General features: G+C 40.9%; 1 protein-coding gene across 1 annotated transcript in view; it reads left to right on the top strand.

The window, feature by feature from the left end:
• The first annotated feature begins 4196 nt into the window (after window positions 1–4196).
• The window catches only part of TMEM117 (transmembrane protein 117), a 106720-nt gene continuing 97581 nt past the window's right edge, over window positions 4197–13335 (top strand). Inside the window, exons 1-2 of the mRNA XM_053465356.1 lie at window positions 4197–4277; window positions 9094–9391. Of these exons, the coding sequence (XP_053321331.1) occupies window positions 9106–9391 (286 nt within the window). The 5' untranslated portion in view covers window positions 4197–4277; window positions 9094–9105. The remainder of the gene's footprint in view (window positions 4278–9093; window positions 9392–13335) is intronic.

Raw genomic sequence — 13335 nt, 5'->3', positions numbered from 1 at the left:
AATATAGGGGCTATTTGCTATGGTAAAAAAAGACCACTTTCCAAACTTTGGAATAATTACTTTTTATTCATAATTCACACATAATTTCAGGAAAGAGGGGTATAGTTATCTGTCGCTACTGCCACCTATTGTCAAAATACTAGTAACACACTTTGTAAGGTTACTCTTCAGGAACACAGCTGTGCATTTTTAATTAACCAGCAGATCATTACATTGTTTAATTATGTGGATTTCCTAAAGAATTAAAATGTGTATGCGCCATAAACCTTTTCCATTGTGGATTTTTAAAAACACTAATCTGTGCATCAATGGCATGTAATAGAACGCTATCAGAAATTAATATTGCATGGCAATAAAGGGATGTTCAGAGTAATTGCATATTTCATAAGGTGTATTATTTTTAGTAATTTTGTACTGGAGTGTATACCTTATAGGTCAGGGGCGTCCAACCTGCGGCCCTCCAGCTGCCGCAGGACTACATATCCCATCTTCCTCAGCCAGCCCCTTAGCTGAAAAAAATTATGGGAGATGTAGTCCAGCAGCTGGAGGGCCGCAGGTTGGACACCGCTGTTATAGGTGATCTCCTGTCTGAAACTAGGGCTCACAAGACTAAATAGAGAGGAAAAGTAGTTTACTTGCTGCCTTTTAACAACAAACCCATTCCTCTTCCTCCACCTGACCCTCACACATATAGTATAAAACAATTCCCCCAACCCCCCTCCAGCAGTAACAGTGTCCACTCTTCAGGAAAGGCTTTCCACAAGATATTGGAGTGTGTCTGTGTGCCAAAAGAGCACATGTGAGGTCAGGCACTGATGCTGGGCAAAAAGGCTTGGCTACCATTTGGTGTTCCAATTCATCCCAAAGAAGTTTAGTGGGATAAAGTTCAGGGCTCTGCACAGGCAACTCGGCAAACCATGATTTTATGCTTTGTGCACAGGGACACAGTCATGCTGGAACAGGAAAAGGCCTTCCTCAAAGTGGTGCCACAAAGTATGCAAAGAAGCATCTTTGTATGCAGTACAATTAACATTAGCCTGCACTGAAAGTAAGGGGCCTGGGCCCAAACCTGAAAAACAGACCCAGTCCATTGTTGTTGTCCCCCCACCAATCTTTACAGTTGGCACTATGCGTTCCGGTAGGCGGTGTTCTCTGTGTACTTTACACCCCTCCAACTTACGCTTGGCATAGAAACCGATTCCATGAAGCTCCTGATGCACAGTGCTTGTGCTGATGTTGCCTTCAGGTGCACTTTGGAACTCTGTATTTAATAATGATACAGAGGTCCTGCTCTGTAAGCGTATGTGGTCTTCCACTTCATGGCTTAGCTTTTCTTATTCAGTACTGCCAATATGTGTCTGTGGAGATAGCATGAGGTGCTTAATTTTATACACTTGTTCACAATGGGTGTAGTTGAAACTTAAACTCAATAATTAGTTGGGCTGACCACATAATTATGGTCATATAAGTGTATGTTTTAACCAATGTCTATAACAGAGGGAGTCATGCTGGCCCGTTAGTTATTTTTAAATTCCTCACTAAATTTACTTTTTTGAAAGTGTATCTCCAGACATGTTTAATTTTTTTTATTTATGCAGGAAGGTACTCTGTGAGCACACCTTTAATCCAGTTTTCTTTAAAGTTTGTTCCTTGTCAGCTTTATACCTTGTCAGCTTTTTCTGACACTATATACTGTAGTCCGTAACCCTAAAGCTTGATTGGTTTATTAGGAGATTTTCTGTCATATTCCCCAGACATGTCTACAGCATAAATTAAGGTCTTGACTGTCTTTGCTGGAGTTTCTCATATCCAGTCTCATGAGAGCTAATGCTCTGTTTCTCAAAAAAATGCTATAGCGCGAAGTGTAAATCCTAAATGATCTATTTGTGCTCATCTGTTGCTTTCTCACTCTCCTCCCCGCGATCCCCCTACACCGATCACACTGTGATCTCTATGCAAGTCCCCACAGACTTGCATAGAGATCACAGCGTCTGTGCCTCATCGGAGGACAGGATATCCCCTGACGTCAGCAGTGACGCAACCCAGAAGGGAATGCCCAATCGCGCAAATGGCAAAAATGTAACAGCTTTCCGGCTTTCGTGCCGGAAACTGTTACATCAGATCGGACAGCAGAAAGTCGGCGATGCTGGCTTCTGCTGTCAGGGGGGAATCCAGGCTGTGAAATGACAGCCTGATCTCCCGTGCAGTGGCAGGGATGTGTCCCTGCCGCTGCAAGAAGGGCAGGACGTACTGGTATGTCCATAGGGGATTCTTGGGATGCGTGTTTTGGACTTACCAGTACGTCCATAGGGGACTGAAGGGGTATAACCCTCGTTTTTGGCTCCAGGTACCAGAAAGTCTTACCAGGCAGTTTGGGACAACAAGTGGATCCCCATTCGGCCCCTTTAGACTCGATCCTTAATTTTTTGGCTGACTTATTTTCGTTGGGGAAGTCCTGCCGGACAGTGAATGTTTTTCGGCCGGCGATCTCTTTTGGCCACACCGGTCTCTTCCGGTGAGTCGGTGGGTAGGGTTCCTCTGGTGCGCTGCCTTTTGCGGGGTATCCATTTGTCTCGACGTCCAACGCCTCACTACGATTGCCTGTGGGATGTAGCTGTGGTCTTGGATTTTCTTTGGGCATGGCCGGATAACGAGTCACTTTCCCTTCGGCAGTTATCGGCTAAACTTACCGTCTTGTGTCTTTTGTCCTTTCGCAGGGTGTCTGACGTTAGGGCCTTTGGCGCTAACGCTATCTCCTTTTCTCCGGAGGGGATCCTGTTTCGGGTCCATAGGAGGACCAAGTCCTTGTCCTCTTCTGTGTCATACCTGTACCTTCTTGACAATCCCAAACTCTGCGTTGCCAGATGTGTCCATACTTACCTTCCGCGCACTTCGGCGGTTCTTCCAGTCTGCTTCCCAGCTGCTTATTTCCTACGTTAAACTGTTTCGGGTGGTTTCGTCTCCTACATTTGCCAGATGGCTTCGGTGGCTCCTTTTGATGGCCGGTGTTGAGTTGTCCTTTGGTGCTCACTCCGTTAGGGGGGCTGCGGCCTCATGTGCCCTGAGGGCCAGGGGGACTCTGGGGACATTCTGCGGGCCGCGGATTGGTCCCGTGCTGTTCCTTCTATTTCCGCCCTGTGTTTTCAGCGGCTGCTGTGTTGGTGTCGGGCGTTAAAACTGCAAAATAGGAAACCTCCTGTCTTGCCTTAAAATTGGAAATTATTCTAGCCTTGGTGCCCGAATAATTATTTTAATAAAGACAGGAGGCGAGTATTTTCCCTCCCGGTGGGTGCATCGCTCCTTTGGGTGAGTATGTTGGGGGATGTTTTTGGTTTACCTTGTACATTTATGGTGTTTTTCTTTCTCTACTTGGTGATTTATTGTATTTGAGATTGTTTTCTTTGGCTTTTGCTACCTACTGCTGGGATGTGGTCCTGTTATGTTTTCTCTTTTTTCCAGCTTGAGTCCATTCCCGTGCCATAGCTGTTGGGCTTTCCGGTTGAGGTGCTTCGTCGCTCTGCTTGTGAGGATTCTTGTTCCGGTTTCAGTTCAAGTTTTTGTTCTACGTTGGCGTCTGTTGGTTGATGATGTTCTTCCGCGCCGGTTCACAGCGGACAAAAGAGGAAGAGGGGGAAATGTCTAAGGGTTTATATACCACCTGTGTACTGTTTTTATTGGTTGTTTTCACTCTATACGTTAACTCTTTCTTTGCTGCTGTTGGTGAGAGTAAAGGAAGATATGCAAAATACTTGCCTCCTGTCTTTTATTAAAATTATAATTATTAGGGCACCAAGGCTAGAATAATTTCTAATTTACCACAGGGCCCCCAGAATGCAGGATATCAATCAGCTTTGCTGATTTTATTACCAAGGTTTGGACAAAATATAGTTAAAAAAGTGTATCTATGTGTATATATAAAAATATATATACACACACACACATATAAATAAAATATAAATATATATATAGAATGTTGTAGATTCTGTCACAGAGTATAAAGTCAGTGTCGTTTTGCTTGCCAGAATTCTTTCACTGCATCTTTACTCAGCTTTAAATCGGCTCAGCCGTTTAACTCTTTGCGTGCCGCAGATGTGTTCTCGTATCTGCACACATCGGCCTGCGTTACCTGATGGCCTGAAGCTGAATCACAGATCCGCATTTCATTCATCATGGCATCTGAGGGCAGCTCGGTGTTATTATCTCCGTGGGGTTCACGCAACGCCCTGTATTTGTTTGTTCGCCAGTCGAGGCACAATCCCTGTAACGCAATCAATGAGGTGAGCGCAGGAATCACGGATCATCACCGCTAAAGGAAGGGAGGGGGGTAGAAGCGATGCCCCCGGTGTGTAGAGCAAGCGGAGCGCGTCACCGAGTAGAGTAACTACTAGAATGGGAAGCCGGGGAGGGCGTGGGCTGTGTGTCTCAATGGCTATTACTGGAAGCTGAAGCTATGCCCTGCCAGGATTTCTGAATAGAGCGGCGTTTGATCGGTCTGGTAAGTTCTGTCATAGGCAATCGGCGTGGCCCCGAGCCTCCAGGCCTAGTGACAACTGCTGGGCTCTGTTTCGTGTGGCCAACTCTGCGAACATTCCGTAGCCCACTGGCTTGTACTGGCTCTTGCTGGTAGTCCGTAACTCTGAGCATGACATCACGTTTAGACTTCCTAGCGCTCCTGGGGGTTTGCAGGTCGGGGTTGGGGTTTGTAACATCCCAATAGTTTTGTATGATAGAGAGTTTGCTGCCTACTTCTAAAAATAGGCATTAAATGAGCAGCGAGCGCTATATGGTTGCTGGGATGGAGCAGTTCCAAAAGGTGGCTGCCAAGGACATCATGTGGGTGTCCTTCTGTCAGAGAACCTCCTGTGCATTATACATTCTGTACATCATACACTCATTCTGTACATTCTATATTGTGAAGGGTGAGGCCTGCGAGCACTGTAGCAAATGTAACTTGAGCTTTTGGACCATGTGCTATTTAATGATTTTAAAAAGCACCAAGCACATCATCCTACTCATCATCCTACTCATCATCCAACTACTTAGAAGCTGCATGTTTAACATCACAGGCCAGATATTCAGTTTAAAGGGACCATTGGTGGCACAGAGAGTTTATAGAGTAATTGTGATAACACATTAACTTCAGTTCATTATGTAGGGTCTTGATTGTAAGCTCACAAGAGCAAGGCCCTCTTCTCTTTTTGTACCAGCTTGTGATTTTAAATGTATCCTACCCACTCTGATTTTAAAACGCTACAGAATCTGCTGGCGCTATATAAATAAATCAAATGTAAGGGTCAACACTGACTGGTTCCTCCTGCTATAAAGTTATAATTTATTTGGGGAGCCACTTCATTGATTTCACTGTATACAGTATACAGGGCCAACCGTGTTCTCCCTGCAGCAGAAGCGCGTTGTGGATGGGCCTTCATAACGTATAGCGCAGTTTAGTAGCTGAAACACAACTATCCGTTTAATGAACACATCCCCAGCGTGAGATGCACCTGTTCATTTATCAGATCAGCGGCTGCACAGTTATTTGGGGTTTCTGGTGAGTTTGTATCCAGTTGTGGTTTTGTAATTTGCATGATCAGCTTACATTAAGCAGATATCTAGTATCTAACATTAAAAATAAATAAATAAGATCGCCCTAATAATCAATGTGAGTCCTGCCATAGGATGGAGCTCAAGCTCCTCACACACTATTTTACATAGAATATATCATCTTTTGTTATATGTGGTGAAATATATATTTTTAATCTAACCTGTACCTCCAATGTGTGAAAGCATCATATATATATATATATATATATATATATGTATATGTGTGTTTTTCCCTTTTTATTCATGTCAGTAGGTACTACGCACTAAAAAAAGTATTATTTTTTATTAAATTTTTTTGGCTGTGCCTCCAATGCTTTTTCACTTTATTGATCAGTTAGTAGATAAGTGGAACATCTTCCCAGTAGAAGTAGTAGAGGCTAGTACAATGACGGGATTTAAACACGCATGCGGGAAAAATGGACAACCTAGATGGGCCGAATGCGTCTTATCTGCAGTCACATTGTATATTGCTCACTGTTCATGAGCCCAGGACATCCTTGGAAACAGGAGAAATGCCAATGCTGGTAAAATACTTTATAAATAAATAAATAGTTTCTGTAAAGCAGATATGTTTTTAATATTTTTTTTATGTAATAGAGAGTAGCCAGTACACTGATGATATTACAACTCAGTAAAATCAGTTCATTTGTGTTTAAATATGAAATTATGACAGGTGGCTACTGTATGCACTGTAAATGCATGGTATGCGATCCGAGTCTATAAGTCTAGCTAGTGAATGAATGGTTTAGTTGAGGCTCCCCGATAGTACACTTAAGAGAAATGTATCCGTGTCACTTTTCAGTAGGCGGTAATAATACACTGAATAGGCAAAGCTTTTAAATAAGTGCTTACATTCATACTGGAGACACAGTAAGCATATTTTCACACAGACCTGTCGTTGACAGTAGCCTTTACATAAATCCGTACAGGAAAATAATCTGCCAATGTTTTGGTAACATTTAAAAACACCACACTTTTCAGATATTTGTAAAGAAATGTTAGCCTAATGTATTGTACCCCCATTTACAGCCCCCCCACTTTAACGTTATACAAAATGGGGATGCAGCCCATAATTAACCTATTAAATCAGGGTTGTGGCCTGTAATTGCAGTGTCTGTTGTGAAACTCGTTGTGCAATGGGCATTTTAGTGCTTTCGCCTATGCCTGGTTTTTTTGCATCATCAAACCAGTTTATAATCTGCTTCTGATTAATGCCAATTTAGGTTGTGACAAGTCTGCTTTGAAGGCACACTCCAGCCACCATATGCAGTTTAATGCATATGATATTGTAGATGTCCCGTCAAATTTACATGGCTCCGGAATCCCCCATATGTGTTTGCCCTCTCCAGCTATCTTCCATGTAGGCAGGGGCATGATAATTACATGACTTTGTGGTAGGACAGCAGTAGAGAGTGCGACCTGCAGAGAAGTCAGCTCTTTGCAAGTGATGATGGAAGAGGGAGTGTGTGCATGAGTGTATGGTATTCGTGCGAGTTAATGTAGGGTGTTGGCATGTGTGAGTGTATGATGTCATTGTGTGTGAGTTACAGTATTGCTGTAGAGTCTGCATGTGACAGTGTACGGTATTGGCATGTGTGATTGTATGCTGTTACTGTGTGGCTTATGGTGTTAGCATGAGTGTTACTGTATAGTGGTAGGGTGTACATGCATCAATTTATGGCATTAGCATGTGTGACTACATGCTGTTAGCTTGTGTGTGCATGTTACTGTATGCTGCATGGGGTTAGAGTAAGTGTGTGTCAGCATATAGTGTGTGTTAGAGGTACGTCTAGGGTTAGTGATGGGAGGAGACAGTGCGTGTATGTATGTGATGTTAGAGTGGGTGTTAGAACGAGTTTGGATATTCGTTTGAGTGTATGTTTTAATTATGGCGGGGAGGGGCTTTAGGATAAATACTGCACCCAGGCACCACAACCCTACGTTTACCGCTGCGTGCAGGATATGTGTTTAGCCGAACACATCTCCTGATGTGATGTAGTTACTCCAAGTCAGCTCCAGCTCTGACTGCAGTTAATGCTCTGAGCAGGGGTATAACAAGCTCCCCATGCCAATGAGTGGAAAGTGCTCTTATTGTTTTTTTTTCCAGGTGTATCAGGCATGCTGTACATCAGTCCCTCTTATAGCACGAATCTGTTTCTTTCCAAAAAGCTTGCATTACTTGGTGCATCCATTTTGTTTACAAGATGTTTTACTCCTTAATAATATAGTCTGGAGGGCTGGCGGATCAAGACGGATGAGTAAACAATTATGCAGGATTAGCTGTACACACAAAGCCCTAATAAGGTTAATTAGTTCTTAACGAATAAAAGTAACTTCTATAAAATGTTATAGTGTTTACCACACCACAACATATAATCTACATAGAGTGAGATGTTGGGTGCCTCAAGGACCACGCCGCGAAAGGAGGAAGACTTGGTAGCATAAAACATTTTACATTCAATTCGCAAAAGCTAAATGTGTGCTATCAAGTAGAGATCTGTGCAAATCTGTGGAGCCATATTAGATCCTAACTTAGATGTATTTATTGGAACTTTTACCTTTTTTTCTTTCTTTCTTAAGTAAACTGATATTTTCAGAAATTTTTTATATTTGAACAGTTAATTGAATTTGACTTGTGTAAGGATCTGCTTTTCTATTAAGAACTATTTAGGCCCTTATATTCATATATAGTGGATGTGCTAAGCAGTCTTCATTATTATAGTCATTATTTTATTATTCATATTTGTCTTATTTGACATATTGCTTGTGGCGCTTATACATTTCACTATCTCATCATATAATGAAAAATGTTTCCGCTACCTGTTTTTTTTTTTTTTTTGATTTTTTTTTTTTTTACCAAGCAAAGCAAGTATTCAGCGCACAGCCAGCAAATACTTTAAAAGCATCCATAAGGCATAAATATTGGGGATTCTGTCGCATTATAAAGCTATATATTGCTTAACCCACCACTACGTCAAAGTACCCAAATTATGGCGTTTCTTATCTAATTTTACATGGCTATATTGCTTACTATGGAGCAGAATCAGTGGGACTACACTACCTGTTAATCCTCTAAGACTCTCGTGCAATTTAAAGCCACAGGTTACCATTAATGAGGCATCTGTGTGGTAGGTGGGGTGCTTAACCCTATAAGGTCTGGTCAAGACTTAGAAATATACAGAAAAAAATACAAAAAAGGAAAGCACACCCTAAAAGCATATAATAAATTATAAAAGATGATTGATATTTTTTCAGGATTTTTTTTGTCTAAATAGTGAAGAAGTGCACAGGGAAATGAAATTGATATGTAGCAAATAGTTTATTTTGCCACCATCACACGAGTAAGCATACAGTAAGGAAGCAAATATATGTAAATTATATGTACAAAAAAGTTTTTACTGAAATTCTAGAAATAATGGAACAATTAAGAATCGCTATTTTTCTCTTTCTTTCTGTAAAACGATTGCATTTACTTTTATATTTTTTTTATAGACATACCAGTTGATGCCTTCAAGAATGGATAAGAATTTCCGGTATTATTTCCAGCATCCATGGTCCCGTGTGGTTATTGCGTACTTGGTGATCTTCTGTAATTTCTTAATATTTGCTGAGGATCCAGTGTCTCACAGCCAAACAGAAGCTAACATGATTGTTGTTGGAAACTGCTTTTCATTTGTAACTAATAAGTACCCTGGGGGAGCATGGAATGTACTGAAAGTTATCCTTTGGTTGGCAGCCATTGTCACTGGACTGTTTGCTGGAAAATTTCTCTTTCATCAGCGTTTATTTGGTAAGTTACATATGAATTCTATATAATGTAATCTGTGTGTATATAAAATATAATTATGTAGGTTGTATTGTACTGAAATGTAACATAGGAAGAAAAGAGACTTGTGCGTTCGTATTCAGGCAAACATGAAAACCTACATGAAGGGTGCGTTTTCATTGTTCAGCCTGAATACCGAAGAAAGGAAGATGTCGACAGCAAAACATACACGAAGATGAAGACACACAACCTGAAGAATTCCTGTTCGTCTTCGTTAGTATCTACTAACTAATCTCCCTGGTCCTTTCCCCTTCTAGCCTACATTATCTACGCAGCATCGCAGGGTTTAACGGGAGCGGAAATCCGTAGGTTCCCACGAGGAGTTAAATGTCCATGCCAGCAACTCTATTGGCCGGCTTCGGGGGCCTCCTCTAATTGGTTGATGCTAGAGGAGGCCCCTGCCGGCGACCAATAGAGTTACTGTTATGAACCTTTAACTCCTGTTCCCTCCCTAGGCCAAGTTTCTGCATCAGGAGTTAAAGGTCTGTACGAGCGACTCTATTGGTCGCCAGCAGGGTGCTTCTTCATTGTTTGCACGGACCTTTAACTCCTGGAACCTCCGAAGGCCAAGTCCCGCCGTCAGGTGTTAAAGGTCTCTAAGAGTGAGTCTATTGGTCCAGCCCTGGCACCCAGGTGCATACATAGGAGTTGCCCAGATTTCACCCACAGGATTTACCTAGCACTCAAATTGCACTCACAGGATTTACCTAGCAACCAGAATGCACCCACATTGGCCTCCTCTCAGAGCCTTTGGTGTCCTTTTGTCAGACTTGTATGCACCCTTAATTCATTCTACACCCTTTAGGCCCACAACAGTAATAGTTATGATAGACTGTCAGAATATGCAAATATACTCTACCCTTACAAATGCCTGCCTGTAAACACATACATACACATCCACGCTTGCCTTTATACATGAACATCCTGGCTTATGGTTGCTTTTTCTTATATATTCTCTTATATATTTTCTTTGCATATATTACTACTGGTAATTTAGAAGGAAAGATTAGCACATCAAAAGAAGATGTTGCAGTTGGAGCACCAACTGGTCAATATGAGGGGGTCACAAATACTGGAACCTTTTTGGCAATAATCTTCACCTGGAAACTGAAGTGATCTGGATTTATTGTGTTCATTGATATTGGCTGTCCCACTAACACCTGCAGCAGTGACCATACATCTTCAGTTGTCATCCAAGGCAAATGAAGTAATACCAGATGGTGCCGGCATGGAGAAGCAATGGAATAAAAATAAAAGAGCTATGACTTGTCTCAGAACCTCAGCCAGGAGAATGTGAGAGCATTTAAGGTGCACCAAAGATGACTTATGTAGAAACGTCTCACGACTCACAACAAATATTGTTGAAACAAAACATTCTCAATGTTTTTTTATTTTTATTTTTTTATTATTTATTTATTTTTTTAATAGGCAGTATACATGTACAAATGGACCAAAAACATTTTGAACTCATATTTTTGTTTCATTTTTGGTCCATTCGTTTCCTGCTCTTCTGTTTTAGTCAAAATGCCGAGGGATTTTTCCACTTTTAAACAAAATTAATTTTCACTCACCGTCGCTCAGTCTCTCGCTCATGCTCTCTCAATCTCTCTTTCTCTCAATGTCACTCTGCCTTCTCCGCCCACTGCTTCTGTATCCATGTCTCCTTTTGCGCATCTCGTCATCTTCTCTTGCCTCTTCTTGTTCTTCCTTCTTTTTTTGGTCTTCGTTTTTCAGCCACTTTTCCCTCGTGTTGTCTTTCTTCATCCACGTCTCCATGAACCAGGCCTCTCTGAGCACTTCTACAAAGGGTAATGGGTAGCCTCCACAACCTCTCTCCTGATTGGAGGAAAAGGGGGAGATGCTTCACCCTTTTTGCAGAAGTTCTCAGAGAAGCCAGAATAATACAGGGAAGTACACAGGGATACATACGAGGTCGATGGGGAAGGTAGAGAGACTGTGAATGAGAGTGTGAGAGAGAATGAGTAAGTGTGAGTGAGATTTAAAATAATTAAATGCAAACAAAAATTTGGAGCTCTTTGCTTTTTCATTTGTTTTGTTTGGGTCACAGTTCGCTTTCTTACAGGTTGATTAAATTGGCAAATGTTCAAATTTTGTATGAATCCAAATGTATAAGTCTCACCAACGAAATGTGATAGGACTGGCGCACTCATTTAACCTCCAGTTTTCATATTAAAGGCATAATGGGGTTTATCTTGCAGAGAGGGCATACCCTGTGTGGATCCTATATTTAGAACCCCCTCACTTTCCAATCAGTTAGAAACAGCATGCAGGGAGAGTCTGTGCCACCTCCAGATGAGTGTCACCCAGAGTGCACCCCCCCAAATTATCAATAGCCACTATTTTTCTACAAAAATAAATTTTATTCAATGCATATATAATACATCAAGATTCATTAACTCAATGTATATACCGGAAATGAACACAATATATGAATGCTATTAGGATATTGTTAGTGCATGAGCACCAATATACATTTATTAAAATAATAATAATAACAGAATACATAAAGATTAAAAAAGTAAAAAAAAAAAAAAAAAAAGACTAATAAACTATAAAAATGAAACCTACATTTAGTATGCATTCTTCATTGGCTGGTCTGGGACATTTAACTCTATTTAGTCACTGAGGTGATTTTGGAAATCTCTCTTTGATTTAATTATGCATTATGCAAAACCACCCAAGCTCTTCTGGCAGATGAAGCTCGCTGGCATTTTTCCTTCATAGCACATTGTAATATGAGAGAGCTGAAGAAACCCTAGGCAATTTCTGTTCATATTTATTCCCATCAATAAAACATTGGGTTGCTTTACAAATGTGCTAATGGTTTATACACAAGTTAATTATATAAATCTTGAATTTATGACCCTGCAATTAAAAAACGCTCACTTTTAGAGAATAATTTTTCATTTCTTACAATTACATATGTTTGTGTTCTGTACAAACAAAGTCATATAATGTGATATCTGGATTATGGAAACCCACATTTTAATAGCAATGAAAAAACATTTGGAGTTTTTGTGGTGAAAAGTCTTGTCTGTCTGCTGGCCAACTTGGCTTTTCCCACAGGGTCTCTCACAGGCCCATAGCCATGGCTTCACAAATCTGCTTAAAACACATTATTTTCTGACAATTCTCCAACTCCAGGCAAATGTATCGTAATTCTGTTTATTGCCAAGCACTTACACTGGCAACACCCCACACATTTTCATTATTGAAATTCTTTCATTCTGTAAATGAGCAATGTTGTTGAATACCACAAAGAAGAGACTGTGGCAAACTATGGTCCAAACTGAGGTGTCCTCCCTTTAAAAAAAAAAATAGCTTATGGAACTTCTGATGTATCTTCTTTAAATGGAATCAAAGCTTTTAACAACAGCTGGGCCTGAATATAGCAGGGTGTGGGAAATAATAACCAGAAGGAAGCTGGTCAAACAGACTGCATCAGGAGATACAGTGCAAATCGTTACAAACTCATTTCCTCAGTGTAATAATTAACAATATTATTGTGTATCACATCTGGCCTTGTGTCTGTTTTGACACCAGTGAGCCACCCCTTTTAATTTGACTGAACTTTCCCCTCGCTCTACAATTTCTGACAGGAAAACCATAAGTAAGTTAGACATATCTGTGCCTTGTAGCAGAAGGATATAATTTCCCTCTATTGTATGTGCAATACATGAGATTTGATTAGATGCAGCAGATTGTGTAACAGATGAAAAGTTGGTATGTGTGACAACTTTTACAACTTCCCTTTACATCATTATTTAATTGTTCTGCTTGCTATTCATGTGCTTTATCTTTATTTTTTCATTTTTGTTGATAAAATATTAAAACGGGTATATTTACCTTTTTGGGCTGATGTAGGCCAGCACCCCAGTCACCTCCGT

Source organism: Spea bombifrons, chromosome 4 (assembly GCF_027358695.1).
Source record: "Spea bombifrons isolate aSpeBom1 chromosome 4, aSpeBom1.2.pri, whole genome shotgun sequence".
In the NCBI taxonomy this organism is placed as follows: Eukaryota; Metazoa; Chordata; class Amphibia; order Anura; family Pelobatidae; genus Spea; species Spea bombifrons.
This window is presented reverse-complemented; position numbering and strand designations above follow the sequence as displayed.